The 16,239-nt window shown below is 60.7% G+C and overlaps 1 protein-coding gene across 7 annotated transcripts in view; it reads left to right on the top strand.

Moving 5' to 3' along the window:
- The window catches only part of MEF2D (myocyte enhancer factor 2D), a 48,868-nt gene extending 32,629 nt beyond the window's left edge, over positions 1-16,239 (top strand). For 3 of the 7 annotated variants that reach the window (XM_045298379.1, XM_004714710.3, XM_045298378.1), the window contains exons 2-12: positions 2,526-2,715; positions 3,124-3,327; positions 4,347-4,484; positions 5,358-5,568; positions 5,737-5,793; positions 7,331-7,521; positions 7,932-7,952; positions 9,098-9,227; positions 15,127-15,319; positions 15,551-15,860; positions 16,195-16,239. In XM_045298379.1, the coding sequence (XP_045154314.1) occupies positions 2,662-2,715; positions 3,124-3,327; positions 4,347-4,484; positions 5,358-5,568; positions 5,737-5,793; positions 7,331-7,521; positions 7,932-7,952; positions 9,098-9,227; positions 15,127-15,319; positions 15,551-15,860; positions 16,195-16,206 (1,521 nt within the window). In that variant the 5' untranslated portion in view covers positions 2,526-2,661 and the 3' untranslated portion in view covers positions 16,207-16,239. Of the gene's footprint in view, positions 1-1,447; positions 2,210-2,525; positions 2,716-3,123; positions 3,328-4,346; positions 4,485-4,526; positions 4,662-5,357; positions 5,569-5,736; positions 5,794-7,330; positions 7,522-7,931; positions 7,953-9,097; positions 9,228-15,126; positions 15,320-15,550; positions 15,861-16,194 lie in introns of those variants that run through there. The other 4 variants (XM_045298380.1, XM_045298381.1, XM_045298383.1 and 1 more) reach the window with 4 other exon arrangements.

The raw sequence follows: 16,239 nt of genomic DNA, 5'->3' as shown, positions 1-16,239 counted from the left end.
AAGAGGAAAGGTTTTACCTCCACAGGGGGGGTAGAGAAAGAGGAGCTGGCACTGAAGCAGGATTGATGGAAGTTAGACTGTCAGAAGGACTTTCACGGGTTCACAACAATAGAGCAGATGTTTCCTGAGCTCCTCCTTACAGGAGCTATAGTGGTGACAAGACATGTGGTTCCTGGCCTCATGAAGCTTCCTTCTCACGGGACGCTGGACCTTGAACAGAAGCACTGGACTGTAGGGATGCGTACTTGTGATAACTGCTAGAAGGAGAAGCCTGGGTACCCCAAGAGTAAATCACTGGGGCACCTGAAGACATGCAGAGCAGCTCTCCTGAGGGTGGGGAGAGCAGAGAGGGCTCCCTCCACCCCGGCCTGGAGGAAGAGGCCTGACGGGCCTTCAACTGATGGAGGTTAGATCTCAGCGGAACTTGCTTCTGAACAAAGAGCTGGGGAGATAGTAGAACGGGGGTGGGGGTGGAGAGGGGCTGCTAGCCAGAGGAGTATGGTAGAGTATGGTAGTGTGGATTGGGGTTTTCAAGGCCAGGCCAGAGACTCCTGTTTGAAAAGGCAACACTCAGTCATCTCCCTGGCTGCCTCTGTGGCTCCGCCGCCCCTTCCTCACCAGCTCACAGCCCTGTAGGTGTAGACAGCACTGCGTTTGGACTGCCCTGGAGAGCAGGGCTCCTCGGACAGAGCCTCCGCCATCGGGGTGTGGAGTCCGTGGCCAGAAATGGGGTGACGAGCTGGTCTGGGTAACTAGGGGCTGGCTGGGCATGTGTGAGGGCAGGGAGTAGGAGGCTCAGGACCCACAGAGCCCTTTGAGAACAAGGACAGGAGGAAGAGGGTGCCGGGGTGCCTCTCCCGAGGAGAAAATGAAGAGGGGTGAAGGCTGAAAGTGGAAGGAAGGCTGCTTCCAGGGTGTGGCAGCAGTGCTGTCTGCCGGCTCCTTGTGGAGCCGAGGGTGGCTTTCTAACTGGGCAGCCTGAGGACAACAGTTCTGAAGGGAAGGAGTTGTGAGTGTGTGTGTGTGTGTGTGTGTGTAGGGGTGCTCCTGGCCCCTCCAAGCCCACAGATCCCCTGCCTTTCTGTTCCCGTGGTCAGGGTGTCAGGCTGAACCTTAGCATCTCCTGTGGGGACGTTGGGGGCCGTTTCTCCGGGGGCACTGGAGATGTTCCAGGAAGGGGGACCGGAGGGCTCCTGTGGACAGGTGTTGTGTCATCAGGCTGGTGGTGGGTGGGGTTCCTGGTCTGCAGCTAGCACGCTCTGGAGGGAGAGCTCTGGGACGCGGGGTGGAGGGGGCAGGGGGGCAGGGGGGCAGGGAGGCTCATCTTCCAGAAAGCCCCATCCCTGGTGAGAGGACACCTAACACTTCAAGGCTGGAGGGGCCCTGAGGTCGTCTGGTGGATGTTGCCCACCCTGTGTCCTGGCTCAGAGCCTCCCTGAGGGTGCGTGCACATCCCTCTTTGCGGCCCGTGGGCTAGGACGGGGTCCCTCCCCTCAGTGCCTGCCTCTCCAGCCACTCATGGCCGAGGCAGCGTGCCCATCGCCCAGTGCTCTTGACACTCTGTGCTTCAAGGTGAACGAGGTTGGGCAGTGCTGCCCTTAGCCCGAGTGCGGTTCTCCACACGGGACCTGGTCCTCCAGAGCAGGAGGCAGCTCGCTGGGGCCCGGGGGCCAAATCTGGCTCCTCCTGCCTCTTTCTGTAAATACAGTTTTATTGGAATACAGCCACACTCGGGCGTTTACATATTGTCTACAGCTGTGTTCATGTCACAGTGGCAGGGTTAACTAATTACCACTGGGACTGTATGGCCTGAAATACTTATTACGTAGTCCTTGGTAGCAGAAAGCATGCTGGTCCCGGATCTAAGGGGTAGGTGGGTTGGTTGGTTCTGTATTTAAAGCAGTGGAACCCATTCTTCAAACCCAACGTTGAGGCTGAGGCTCCTGAGTTAAACAGCTTGGCATGGGGGAGCTGTGGGTTCAGTGGGCTGGGGGCTCCATGGCCTTGGGTCTCGCTCTGGACCTCTGGGCTCAAAGCTTCCTGAGCGGCTGTGAAGACCACTGCTCTAGACCTGCCTGGATGTGGTCTGATGGGTTGAGCCAGGGCCACCGGGTAGCTTCTCAGGGATCCTGCAGGTGCTCTGCAGCCTGGGCCCAAGGGGCAGCTGGTGAACCTGTGTGCCTCCACACCAGTCCAAGTCTGGGAGAAGGTGTGTGTGGGGGGCGGGGGATTCCTCTGGGAGCTCCACGCATGCTGGTGGGGAACCTAAGAGGCAGTGGTGACAATGTGGAAAGACCATGAGCCAGAGGCCTGAGCCCAGAGTGCTGAGTGTCTGCCTCAGCTTGGTCGCGGCAGCTGGGCCGGCACCACCGTCAAGTGCCCGTGCCGTCTTGTGAGGGTGGGTTCAGATGCTGCCAGGCCCTCACGAGGTGGGGGTGGGGGGTGAGGCTGGCCAGAGTCCACAAGGGCAGGGCTGGGGGTGGGGTGGTAGTTGACAGTCTTCTCTTGGCCCACCCCTCTCCCAGGAGGCTGTAAGGTAGTGCCCTGCAGACCATGAACTGAGCACTGGTCCCAGACGGTTCATGAGCACAGTATAAGGTGTGCCGAGATCACCACCCAGCAAGCCCCTCCCCTGCCCAGCACTGAAGACCAGCAGAGAAGATGGGGAGGAAAAAGATTCAGATCCAGCGAATCACCGACGAGCGGAACCGGCAGGTGAGGGCCCGGGCCTCCCAGAGGGGGTGAGGGCAGGACGCCAGGCTCTGCCTCGGTTCTTTCAGGTGTCTCAGAGGGAGGAAGAAAACTTAGGACCCCCAAACAGGCCTGTGCCCCGCTTGATGTGGGCCCTAGGCCACATCAAGGCACCTCCACTTTCCAAGATGAAGCCTTCCCCTCTTCTTCCTAAGACACCCTCTCCTTCTCCTCTCCGGACCTCTTCCCAGCTCCCAGCCCCAAATCCCCTCCGTTCAGTGGGGTGGCTCTGGTCTGTGTCTGGGTCACGTGCTGACCGGGGGTGTGGGGCCGGGGCTTCTGAGGGCGCCAGGGACTGTGCTCTGCTGCCTATGGGCTGGGACTCTTGGGCAGGCCTCAGCTGAGCCAGACCCCCCACCCACCCGCCTGCAGGTGACGTTCACCAAGCGGAAGTTTGGGCTGATGAAGAAGGCGTACGAGCTGAGCGTGCTGTGCGACTGCGAGATCGCCCTCATCATCTTCAACCACTCCAACAAGCTGTTCCAGTACGCCAGCACCGACATGGACAAGGTGTTGCTCAAGTACACCGAGTACAACGAGCCGCACGAGAGCCGCACCAACGCCGACATCATCGAGGTGCGCCCGCGGGCCAGGGCCACCCCGCCGCCTCTCTCCGTCTCCGCACGTCTTTCTGCTCCTGCTCGCTCACGCTCTCCCCACCTTTTAGTCTGCTCCGACGCCTTTTCTTTGTCTCCCTCTTGGTTTCCCTCCTCCTCCCACGCCTGTGTCTGTGGCTGTTTTCCATTGCAAAGCGAGCTAGCACCGGAGCTGTTGGAGGCGCTGGAATCCAGCGCTGGTCTTCAGGGCTTGGGGGCTGGTCGGGTGTCCACCGACACCAACAGGGCCGGGGCCTGGTCTGACGGGTGCCGTGTGGCCCGAGAGCCAGCCCGGTGTTTGCTGCTCCCGACAAGGCATGGCACCCGGCTTCCCGCAGGGAGAACTTCGCTCCAAAAAGGAAGAGGGGAAGTCCCCTCTTCTTATCACAGGGAAAGCAGAGCTACTGCAGACCCGAACGGCAAACTGGTGTTTGCTGTCATGACAGAACAGGTGTCTGTAGGCATTTTGAACGTTGGCCAGGGCCACTCTGGAGCCAAGGGCAGCCCACTGGCCATGGAACGCCCCTTCCCCCTCCACTTTGCACTTTGTCTCCTCTCTCTCTCTTTCTCTCTCTCATTCTCTCATTGTGGCCACCTCTCGCCCACCCACCAGCCACTATGTGTCCCCTGGGACTGACCCCCTGTTTCCAGGGACTCCACTGGGCAGAGCTAGCCCCAACTACCTTCCTGGGGGAGTCCTCGGCGTCTCTGACCAGAGCTCCCCAGAGTGGTCACCCCCCCCCCCCAGTCCATCCCCCGGGGAGCCCCTTCCCCACCTCTAGCTTCAGAAGCCGTATCTGCTGGGTGAGGCCCCCGCCCACGTGACCTGTATCCTGATGTTGCCCCACCAACCCCATCTTCCTGCTGCCTCCCTACCCCTCCCACCCCCCAGAGGAGGGTGACACTGGTGGAAAGGGGGGGGAGGGCCCTAGGGAAAGGAAGGACCCCGGGGAGATGGCTGTGGGGGCTCCCACCCCCCTGACAGCAGCGTGGTTTCAGACCCTGAGGAAGAAGGGCTTCAACGGCTGCGACAGCCCGGAGCCCGACGGGGAGGACTCGCTGGAGCAGAGCCCCCTGCTGGAGGACAAGTACCGGCGCGCCAGCGAGGAGCTGGACGGGCTCTTCCGGCGCTATGGGGTGAGCCCGCTCACGCGTGCCCTGTCGGCCCGCCCTCCCCAGGCGCTGCACAAGAAGCACAGGGAGTGTGAGAGCCCCGAGGCGGACGAGGTGTTCGCCCTGACCCCCCAGACGGAGGAGAAGTATAAAAAGATAGACGAGGAGTTTGATAAGATGATGCAGAGTTATAGACTGGCCGTGAGTAGTCGCGTGGAGCTGAGCCCCGTGCTGCATGGTGTGGCTTTGCCGCCCGGCCTGGTGACCCCGGAGGAGGCCCTGCCCTGGGTCTTCCTCAAGCTGTGACCCTCCCGGGGATTCCTCTCGGGGCGTGTAAGCCAGGAGAGGCCCGGGCTTGCCCCCCGCCAGCCAGCAGCGTGTCGAGGTCATGAGGCCTGTAGGTGACAGGGAAGCAGGGGTGTGCCTGCCCCTTGTCCGGGCTGATTCTGGGCCCCTCAGGTTTGGGCTCTTGCACCCAGCCTGGGACACCCGGCGAGGCGAGGCGAGAGCCCGCCGGTGCTGTGCCCCCACCCATGGCGCAGGTGTGAACTGCTGTGTGTGCGAGTTTGGGCCTGTCGTCAGGGCCTCTAACGTGTTCCTGTGTGTCCTGCCTGGCTGAGGACTAACCCGCCTCCCCATGGAGGTTCCAGGTGTCCCTGGACTTGTCTGTAGCGAGCAGAGCCCTGTTCTCCTCCCCTGGCCAACAGCATTCCCGCCGGCATTCTTCCTGGGAGTGGGGAGTGGCAGCCAGGACTCTTGGGAGGACCCGGGCCGTAGAGATGGGACTGTTGGCCCTAAGACACAAGCCCGGAGACCCAACCAGCCCACCTCCCAGGCAAAGGGGGCTGCGGGGAGGGGCTGCCCTGCCCTGACCTCCTCTTCCATCTCTCCACCCAGTCGTCCGTCCCGGCCCCCAACTTTGCCATGCCTGTCACGGTGCCCGTGTCCAATCAGAGCTCCCTGCAGTTCAGCAACCCAAGCGGCTCCCTGGTCACTCCTTCCTTGGTGACGTCATCCCTCACGGACCCCCGGCTCCTCTCCCCACAGCAGCCAGCGCTGCAGAGGAATAGCGTGTCTCCCGGCCTGCCCCAGCGGCCGGCCAGTGCAGGTGAGTGGCCTGATGGGTGCCCGCCCGGTGAGGTGGAGACGATCCATGGGGGGACTTTGGGGTTCTAGTCTCGGGAATTATGTCCCACTGTGTGGCTCCTGTGGGAAAGCACTGTCACTCCTTCTCCTGGTGTCCTTTGTCCCTCATGTGGCTGTGTTTTGCCTGTAGGGGCCATGCTGGGCGGAGACCTCAGCAGTGCTAACGGAGCCTGCCCAAGTCCTGTTGGTGAGTGTAGCGCTGCTGCCTGGGGAGGGGCTTCACGCCAGGCATCCCGAAGGAAGGTCCTAGATGGGAGCGGAGGGGGAGCCCCCTGAGGCTTGAGTTGGGTGTAGAACCAGGATTGTTAGGCCCTGGATCTGTCACCTGCAGCAGTGGTGGTGTGGATGCTCTAAGGGGAGGGAGGCTCGGGGAGCTCGGGCAAATCCTCGGCGTGGACTACCCATGCTAGTTGGAGTGGAGGGTGTGGGTTCTCCAGCTGAGTGGGGCCTGTGTGATTGAGATCCAGGGATGAGCTGTCTGATGTTGGCCCATCCGGCAGAAGGCATGTGTGGGCTCCCATTCACAGAACTGTCTGGACATTAGCTGTGCCCTGTGGTCTTACTCCCCTGAGCCAAGGGGGGACATTGCCCTCCCAGCCCCAGCAGCTGACAGACCCTCCAGCCTGTGCCTTGTCCAGCGGTCGGACTGGGACTTCGAATGTCACCATTGACGTCACCCTGACATTCCTGCCATTCCCAGAGTGATCCGGGAATTGGGATGGAGGCGGCTGCACACTTCCGGGGCACAACGTGCTCTTAGGGGACAAATCAAGGTGGCATTTCTAAAGGCAGTCACCCCTACACGTCCGGCCTTCCGAATCCCCCAGCTCAGCCTAGGGCAACCTGTAACATCTCCCTGGCAATAACTGTGTACTGGGGTCCCAAAATTAAGGGCGGAGGGAGGGGGAATCAGTGACTACCCCTCCCTCTCCAAGGAGAGGGCCAGAGAAATACCCGTAGGACCTGGTGCGATATTGAGGCCAGAACGTGGGGTCAGAGCCCTGGCTTGGCTTCCAGCCAGCTGTGTGGTCCTGGACAAGTCACCATACCTCTACCCACCCGGCCCCAGGTTTCCTCCGCAGTGAACAGCTGGTCACACGGGCCTCTCTCTCCCTCCTCGCGTGGTTGAGGAGTCCGTGAGACCGGGGGGCGTGGGGGGAGCCCTCTGTGGATGGTGGAGCATGGCGCAAATGTAAACCATGGCTATCGGGTTGTGACCACAGTCTGAATGACGGTGGTGGCTCTGCTGTCAGTTCCCCACGGCCACCAGTGGGTGGTTCTTGTCCCCAGAGCTGTGTGCTACTTGTCGGGTGCTGATCCAAATCACAGCCTCCCGGCTTGAGGGCAGGGAGTGGTCTGAGTGGCTGGGACCTTCACCTGGGGACCTCGACAGACTGGATGAGGGTGGGTAGACTGGGACCTGAGGTGTTGAGCTTCCCGTCTGGAGACCAGAGGAGAGAAAAGGTGGGGAGGGTTGGCTGCAGAAGGCCCACTGGGAGGCACTGAGTGTACTCCTGTTCTTCCTACTGATCTCGGAGCAACCCCCACCCCAGACCCACTCACAGAGTCCAGAGGTAGGGGCTGACCCTGGTGGTTTGAGAGTAAGGGGTGGAGGATTTAGGGGGACATCATGTGTTGGGAGGGATGAAGGCGTGGGAACCAGGAACAGGGCTGGGTGCTCGCCCTGGGCCTTTCCTCTCATCCTCCTCTCCTCCCTTCTCCAGGGAATGGCTACGTCAGTGCCCGGGCTTCCCCTGGCCTCCTCCCTGTGGCCAACGGCAACAGCCTCAATAAAGTCATCCCTGCCAAGTCTCCGCCCCCACCCACCCACGGCGCCCAGCTCGGAGCCCCCAGCCGCAAGCCCGACCTCCGCGTCATCACTTCCCAGGGAGGAAAGGGGTTAATGCATCACTTGGTGAGTGGGCGCCCGCAGGGCATGGGGAGAGGAGGGTTAGCCAGCAGTGTGGACACCACACGTGGGGTTTGCTCAGCTCCTTTTCCCAGGGCCCAGCCAGACAGTGGGACAGGAAGTTCAGCCCCAGGGCAGTGAGAAGGGCCTGGGAGGTGGGAGAGGAGAGGAGGGCCTGGGATGGGAGGATAGTGGGAGAGGTTAGAGGGGAGGAGGCTCCTAAGGGTGCACACTGGGAAGCAGCAACTTCTAGAAGCTGTCCTGGGGAGGAGGGGGAGGGGAGGCTTCCCTCTGTCCCCAGGGGCGCTTTCTTCAGGAGAGCCCCCCTGCTCCACTGCAGAGAGGGGGTGGGGTGACTAAGGGCCGGGGCAGAGGCCAGGGATTCAACCAGCCTCTGGATTTGTTTTTGCTCCCAGACTGAGGACCATTTAGATCTGGTAAGTGCGGCTGTGAGGTGTCTGTGTGCCGTGGCTCTGTGGTCAGCCGGCATGTAGTCTGGCCCCTGGCCTGTCTCCTGTGTGTGCAGTGTGTGCTGTTTGGGGGTTGGCCAGGAGCCGTGCCCGGCGTCTGGGGGGTACGGGGGTGGGTTGGTGGGGCAGTGTTGAGCCATGCATGCATGTGGGCCCACGCGGCCATGTGTGCAGTTACACAGACCCCTCTTCCAGGCGTGTACTGAATGTATGTGCAAGGAGAGTGGGTGGGCCTGGCTTCAGGGCCCCACCCCGATTTGTCCCAGGCTGCCAGGATTGGGCTGGATCCCATCTCCCCTCTGAAGGCCACTCAGGCTCCCAGGGCCCTCCTGAGGAGGGGTGCTGTAGCTGGACAGCAGAATAATTGCCCAGGGGAGAGCTGTCCTGCCTGGGGGGCCTGCCTTCCCCCATCAGGCTCCTGCGCCTTGCCCACACACCTCTCCTTCCCGCACAAGCTCAGAGCCATACACAGCCGCTCTTCCTCTCCCTCAAAATGTACTCTCATCCTCAAAAGCCCACCCCCCTTCAGGAGAGGGGTGGGGGGCACCTCCCTCCACGCCTCCCTGACAGGACGCCAGAGAGGCTGGAAAAGGCAGGCAGGCTTTGGCGGCCAACACGGCGGCAGTCTCGGCCCCAGCGTGGAGTTGGAATAAACAAGTGGCTCAGTGGCAGATGGAGCTGACAGCCCCCCCACACACATGTGTGCATACACGCAGGCACACGCCACGCCAGGCCCTGCATTCCCTCACACGCTTCTACTGAGGTGTGTGCTGCCAGGGAGACTCCTTGGAAGGGACCAAGCAGCAGAGCAGAGCGCCTGCCCTTGGCACCCTCCGCCCTGGTTGTGCAGGGGCCGCAGGGCCGGCGTCTGGGGCCTCCCGTTGGCAAGGGAGTGGGAGTGCATGATTCTCCTCCGCCTGTGTCTCTCTCCGTGGGTCTCGTGTCTCTGTGAACGCACCCTGTGTGTTAGCCTCGGCGGGCCTCCACGCTGAGGCCCTCTCCTGGGCCTTGGTTGGGATCCAGGGGCCCCAGCTCAGCCCTGGAAAGGAGGCTCGGGAGAAGGTCGACTCCCATCTGCCGTCTCCTGAAGGGCACTTTGTCTCCTTCCGCAGAACAACGCCCAGCGCCTTGGGGTCTCCCAGTCGACCCACTCGCTCACCACCCCAGTGGTTTCCGTGGCAACACCAAGTTTACTCAGCCAGGGCCTCCCCTTCTCTTCCATGCCCACTGCGTACAACACAGGTGAGTATAACGTGGCATGCGTTGGTTCGGGGGCAGGGGTGGGCCCCACCCCCGACAGCTATCCCCTGGGAAGGGCAGGCCCTTGATTTGGGGGATTCCCTGTGTGATTAGGGTTGCCAGATTTAGCACATGCAAATAAAAGACGCCCCACTCATTTGAATTTCAAATGAAACAACCTTGCGTTTTTTGTTTTGTCTTTAGTGTGTGTCCCAGAGACAAGATAGCCGCTGAATATAATCTATATATAATCTATATCTTTGTCACGGCTGGAAGGCGAGACTGCCGTTTCAGCGGAAGCATGAGTTATGGTCTCGAAAGGCACTTTCCACCCTGTCCTCTGGGGTCCCTGTGAGCCAGCACAGACTCGTGGCAGGGATTTGGTCTGGTGTGCTGAGATTCAAAGGGGGCATCTTCCACTCCTAGCCTGGGCCCTCGGGGAGGAGAGGAGGGAGGCTGGTGGGTGACTCTAGAAGGCTCTAGACTCCTGCCTCGGGGAGTGGGCAGGGGCATGGTCTGCTCAGCAAGACTTCCTGGAGGGGTGAGGGCGAGAAGAGCCAGGGCGGAAGCACAGTCTGGGGACACGCGTCCACTGGGTCATGTAAGCGTCTTGAGGGGACTGGGGGCAGGGTGGAGAAGGAGGAGGTCCCCAGCCTGATGGTGCCGTGCAGTGGGATGATGAGGCAGGAGGCAGGCTGGTGAAGGGCAGGGGGAGGCGGGGCTCCACAGGTGAAGAGTCACTTCAGGACTCAGAATAATTCAGACAGGACATTCAGTCCCTGGGCTGACCCAGGTCCCCAGGGCTGTCCTGGTCTGTGTCACCCACTCACACTTGCCTGGGAACAGCCTGTGACACTTCAGGCTGCTGTGTCCAAAGGACTTCAGGACGTCCCAGAGCCTTTCTGTGGCTGGAGCCGGGCAGGTTCCTCTGCCTTCCTCAGGTGCCCCATGTGGAAGTGGTGTCGGTTAGGAGTGTTCCTGGGATGAGAGCAGACGGGGCCACAAGACCCCCAAACGACCCTGCAGCCCCCTCACCTCAGAGTTGAAGGATGCTGGGTTCCAGGCCCCAGCGCAGATGCTCTGTGAGCTTGAAGGCAGAAGCTGGTCCCGTGCGCAGACACAGACCTGGGGCAGGTGAACGGGCTGAGGCACGGCCTGCTATCGAGGGGCCAGACTCTGGTGCATATGGCCCTGTGTCCTCGCCCCCGGGTTGCTGTGTCCTCAGGCAGCTTCAGGGAGGGCTGCTCCCTCCTCTGGGGGAGATGTGGGTGGACAGGAGGGCGCTGAGGCTCTTCTAGCCCTGCTCCCTGAGACTCTCGGCCCCCCTAGGAAAGCCAGCTTCCTGAGGGGGCCAGGGTGGGGGCCGAGGGCTGCACAGACCACTCTTGGGGAGCTATTATTGGGGACTACCTCAGTGGTGGGCTTTTCACGACACTCATGAGCCACCACCTCCCTGGGCCCCGCCGCCAGACTGACTGAGGCAGAAGGGTGGTGGGCTATTGTCAGCCAACCCAGGATAGACTGTAGACTGTGCTCTGTTGGCCAGGGTGACGGGTTCTGATCCTGGACCTGTCTTTGGAGCCCTGCTGGCAGCTTTGTGTGGGCTCTCACCTCCTCAGAAACCGGGGCTCCAGTGTCTCTGGCTACAGGTGCAGTTAGACCACCCTCAGTTGGAACAGCAGGTGTTTCCAGGTGGCCCTAGGTGTATAAACAGAGGTCCCACAGACACAGGGCTGCATTGTTGTTCACTGGGAGCTGGCTGGTGGTGATCTGGTTGATGGTGATGTCTTGGGTAAAGGACAGGCCTGTCCTTGTTGACACTGGCTGAGAGGGCTGGCTCTGGTCAGCCTGGGAGCGGACCCAGTGGACTGCCAGGTGGCCTCTGGCCGTCTTCCTCCTGGCCGGGGATCCCAGCCTCCTGACTGACTGGGGCTGGAGTGTGGTGGGAAGAGGGCAGGAGGGACTGGGAGCTGTGCCCCCCCCCCCTTACCAAGGGGCCTTGGGCGGGGCTCTGTGTTGGCCCAGGCTTGCCTTCCCTTCCCTGTGGATAAATCGGTGGTTGGAGATATTGGGCCCTTTTCTGTCCTTGCTTTGCTTTACAAGCATAAAGGTAGCAGAGCCCTGCTAAAGGTGTTCACGGCATGTCCAGAGGCCAGCAGGGGCCACCTCCAGGGTGAGACTGAAAGGTAATAGGAGACCTGCATTCTCCACCCGGCCAGGCCCCCGGCTTTTGACCAAAAGCAAGTCGTAACGGCATGATGATACTAGGAGAATTTCTTCCATACTTACCAGGTGCCAGACACTGCTCTCCCAGTGTCCCCTCATTCAGTGCCCCACAGCTGCCTGATGTAGGTTGGATTATGGCTCCCGGTTTATAAGCAGAAGATCAGCAACTGGCCCAAGGTCACATGCTGTAAGTGGAGGTGGCCAGGAAGTTTGCCCGCAAGGCTCACTGGCACATGGCAGAGGGACGGACTATTGCCCTCCCTGTATGTGCGTAGAGCACGGGATGCCTGTGTGGTCGCCAGCCATGGCGTGCAGGGTGATTGGGGCATGTGCTCCCCTCATTACACTCGCCCTCCCCCTGCCCAGTGTAGTCGCCTGTGCGCTGCACAAAGTGGCGAAGCTGGCACCCAGGGTCTGGGATGACCCAGCGGGCACAAAAGCAGACCCCAGACTTTGCCCTAGGTTGTGGGCTGCGTTGTCAGCTGTCCGGAAGGCACTGAGCACAGAAATTTTTTTTTCTGAAAGGGGGCTCGTGGCCCAAATAAGTTTGGGGATCCGTGGTCTACACTGTCCCCCACCCCCAACAGGACGCAAGAGAGCAGCACTGTCCTGCTTGGTTCTGTTGACCTTCTAACTGTGGGGACATCGTTTTTTCTGGAAGATCCCCTGGACCCAACCCACAGCCAGCAAGTCAGTTCTGACTTGGCACGATCCCGTGTAGGCCTGACTTCCAAGGCGGCCGGTCTTCACTGGGAGCAGAGCAGCTGGTGCCTCCTAACCGCCGACCTCGGCACCTCGGCAGCTAACTTACCACCAGGAGGACAGAACAAGAGACTGTCAGGACCTTGACCATTTGGCCTCTGGCCTATTTCCCCTGACAGCCCCTCTCCTGTGCCGCTGTGGTTGCTGGGTCGCCTTTATTTAGAATAGGGCTGGGCTGCGATCCACAGGGCGGGCAGTGTGAAACTGCCCAGCGCAGCCCGGGAGAATGACTGGGCGTGCAACTCCCATGAACAATGACTGTCCCAGAAACCAACGAGGTGGGGAGTCCATACTGACCATGGCAGCGAGTCCAGTTTGGATTTCAGTCAGCCAGCCAGGGAGCTGTCTCCTAAATTTCCTTCTAACTTGGGGGTTCGGCGGGTGTACAGAGCACACAATAGTTTCCCGTGCGACCGTTTCACACATTGTCTTTCCTGACACTGTTGCCATCCCCTCGTTGTTATGGGTGGGCCTCTCCCCACTTCCTCCCTGAGTTCCCTGTGAGCACGATCCTTTTGCCCTGGCCCTTCCCAACTTGGTGGTAGGAGAGTGCCGCCCTTCGGGGCTCGGATGTCACCTGTACGGAAGAGAATGCGCCTGACAGTGTAACCCACTTGATAGGCCTGGTTATTGTTTGGATGAGAGCTGACCCCCTGGGTCGGGCTTGAAAGATGTTGAGGGTGCCGCCTGTCTCTGGGAGACCAGTAGGCCTGGTCTCTCGCTCCGGTTTTTTATTTTGTTCTGCATTTTTTTTCTTCCCCCTGCCGAGACCCTTCTTGCCTGCTGTGCTCCTGACCACGTGTCTGGTTGTGTTACGCAGACCTCATCTGATGTTTCTGGTCTCGGGGCCGTGGCGGCTGGGGTCCTGGGGCTCCTCAGCCTTGGGACTCAGGGGTTCCTTTGGCTTTCGTCGCTCTTCTTGGCTCCGGGCGAGGACAGACCGATGGTTGCGCCTCAGATGGCTGCTTGCGAGCCTCTCCGCCCCGGCCAGCACGCAGCGTGGTAGGATGGACAGCGTTGTCTGAGTGCCTCTGCTCTCGTGGGCACATCTCGCCCACGGGCAGGGGGATCTGGGGGCATGTGAGCTCGGTGTGTTTATTGTGGGCATAGCCGGTGACACCTTGTGCTACTCATGTTCTGACAGTCTTTAGGGGGCGTGGGGACTTGGCAGAGGGGGCGTGATAGTTCACAGAATCAGCTTCTGGTGCCTTGGCTCACCTGACTTGACTGGGGCCCTATCAGTCACAGAAAGGACTGGAAGACTTGGCGGCAGGCATGGCAGGCATGGCTGCTGTGTCATCGTGGTCGTTGTTCCGTGCCGTGGAGTTACAGCCCCATCTGAAAGATGCTCCCTGGGGTTTTCCGGGCTCTTGCTTGACCAGGACAGGGCGCCAGGCCTTTCTTCCTCAGAACATGGTGGGTTCCAGCTGACAGCCTGTCGGTTCGCAGCCCGGCCCTTCTTGTAGAGCCGCCATCTCTCCTGCTACACCTCCCCTGTTCACCCTCCTCCTGCTCCTGGCTGGTTTTCCCTGTGTGTGTCTCCATCCTCATAAAAGCGGTGCTTGCAGGTGGTCTAAAACCTCTCTACCCTCTCTACCTCTGACCCCAGTTCTAGATCCCCAAGTTCAAAACCAGTTGCTGTGTGAACTTGCATCATCGTTGTTTTTTTTCCTGCTTACACAAATATTCCTATTTCCGCCCTGTTTCTTCTTCCCATACAGTGGACTTTTGCTTTTTAATTTTCGCCTCCCCCTTTGGCAAGTCTCCTGGATTTTTCTCCCCCATTTGCCCTTGCTAGCTGCTGTCAGGTAGGTCCCACCTCCTAGTGACCCCGTGGGCAAGGGGCCAGGTCTGTCGGCCGTGGGTGTCATCACCAGCACCGTCATCTACACCACTGGTGCTTCTCGGGGTCCCTGGTCACTGTCCAGCCGTCACGTGCTGGCTTCTTGGGAGCCCGAGTCTCAGGGCGGCCCACTGGCTTTCTCACCCCTGCAAGAGACCTGTTGCCGTGATCTGCCCGACGCCGTGCGTCACCCCGTTCTGGGCTGTGGGCCCAAGTGAGGTGAGCTCCTTGGCAGCTTCGACACGCCTTCTGTCTGTCAGGACACGTGGCTCACTGGTCTAGTCGTCAGGGTGCTCGCCGGCTCTGTGTCTCTCTCTACCAAGCCTCGCGTTTCCGCAAGCGGGCCTGAGCGGTCTGCATATCGTAGGGTCTGAGGGAGTCTTCCTCCATTCCTGGTGCCATGGTCTTCCTCATTCAGCTTCTGGGACGATTTGCTCAGCGTACAGATTGAATGAGTATGGGAAAGGAGGCCTCCCTGATGCACACCGGTCCCGATCCGCTGAGTAAGCTCTACAGGAGCTTACTGCGCGTTCTGAAATTCCCAGTCTTGGCAGTGTTCTCTGTAACCTGTTACTGTGCACACCGTAGTCAGTCAGACGCAAGTACACATCCTCCTGGGCCTCTGCAGCTGCTGATAGGATTGTATTGATGGACCATGATCTAATTAACCAGATGGTACTGATAAAAAACTGGGATAGTCTTTGTTGATGGTTTGGTATTTTGTAACCGATGTTGAGTGTGTGTGTGTGTGTGTGTGTGTGTGTGTGTGTTTCCTCATTTTCTGAGGCTCTTTTGTGGCCTAACTTTCTGATGCTGTAGCCACTAGGTCAGAGATAGGTGCTTGTTATATTTTGACAGGTACTGCAAAATTGCCTTTCAGGAAACTGTGCCCCTCCCACTAAGCTGCTCCTTGGGGAACCTTTTACTTTCTGCCCATCTGAGAGCTGATGGTTGAAAACCAGCGGCTCATGGTTTGGATGATCCCAGTTTCTTTGCCACGGCCTCTGGAGGGGCCGTCTCGGCGCCCTCGCCCTCATCCTCCCAGCCTCACCCTCTCACCTCTCCCTGCAGATTACCAGTTGACCAGTGCAGAGATCTCCTCCCTACCAGCTTTCAGCTCGCCTGGGGGGCTGTCGCTAGGCAACGTCACCGCCTGGCCACAGCCCCAGCAGCCCCAGCCACAGCCCCAGGCCCAGCCCCAGCCCCAGGCCCAGCCACCCCAGCAGCAGACCCACCTGGTCCCGGTGTCCCTCGGCAACCTCATGTGAGTCCTCGGGCTTTGGGAAGGAGGTCTGGGCACCCTTTGTAGGCCTCCAGGGCGGTGGGGGCCACCCTGACCTGCAGACATGGTGTAGACAGAAAACTAACGCCTCATATTCTCCTTCTCTCCCCTCGCCAACCCCTCTCTCCTCTCACTGTCTCCATCTCTCCGTCCCCCTACCCCACGACCTGCCTCTCACTCTGTCCCTCCCCCACCGCCATTGTCTGCCTCCAGCCCGGGCAGCCCACTGCCGCACGTGGGTGCTGCTCTCACCGTCACCACCCACCCCCACATCAGCATCAAGTCGGAGCCTGTGTCCCCAAGCCGTGAACGCAGCCCTGCGCCCCCCAATCCGGCTGTGTTCCCGGCCGCCGCCCGCCCCGATCCTGGCGATGGCCTGAGCAGCCCTGCGGGGGGCTCCTACGAGTCAGGGGACCGGGACGACGGACGGGGAGACTACGGGCCGGCCCTGGGCCTGCTGCGCCCGGCCCCAGAGCCCGAGGCCGAGGGCGCAGCTGTGAAGAGGATGCGGCTGGACACCTGGGTACTGTAGCCTCGCCCCTCCTGTCTGCCAGTGTCTGCTGCACCCAGGGACCGCCCCCCGTGTGCCCCGGCCTGTCGGATCGCCCACCTGAGAGGCCTTGTGCCCAGCTAGCCCTCCTACCAGCCCGGCTGTGGCGGCGGTGGCGGCACTGGTGCCCCTTCCCTCCGCAAAGGCCAAGCCCCCACCCTGCCCCCAGCATCAGCCCTCCACTCGATGACTTTCCCCTCAGGTGGCCGACCACCGAGGCCTGGTCCTGCTGGGGAGAGGGAAGGGGGGTGCACACCCCATCACCTGCCCCTCACCCTCACCCCTTCTCCATCTCCTCTCTTCACAGACATTAAAGTGATGACCCCACTCCCCTCCTCTCAGCCTCCCTGAC

The sequence above is a fragment of the Echinops telfairi genome, unplaced genomic scaffold, assembly GCF_000313985.2.
Source record: "Echinops telfairi isolate 266 unplaced genomic scaffold, ASM31398v2 ScPeMD7_7425;HRSCAF=8463, whole genome shotgun sequence".
NCBI lineage: Eukaryota > Metazoa > Chordata > Mammalia > Afrosoricida > Tenrecidae > Echinops > Echinops telfairi.
This window is presented reverse-complemented; position numbering and strand designations above follow the sequence as displayed.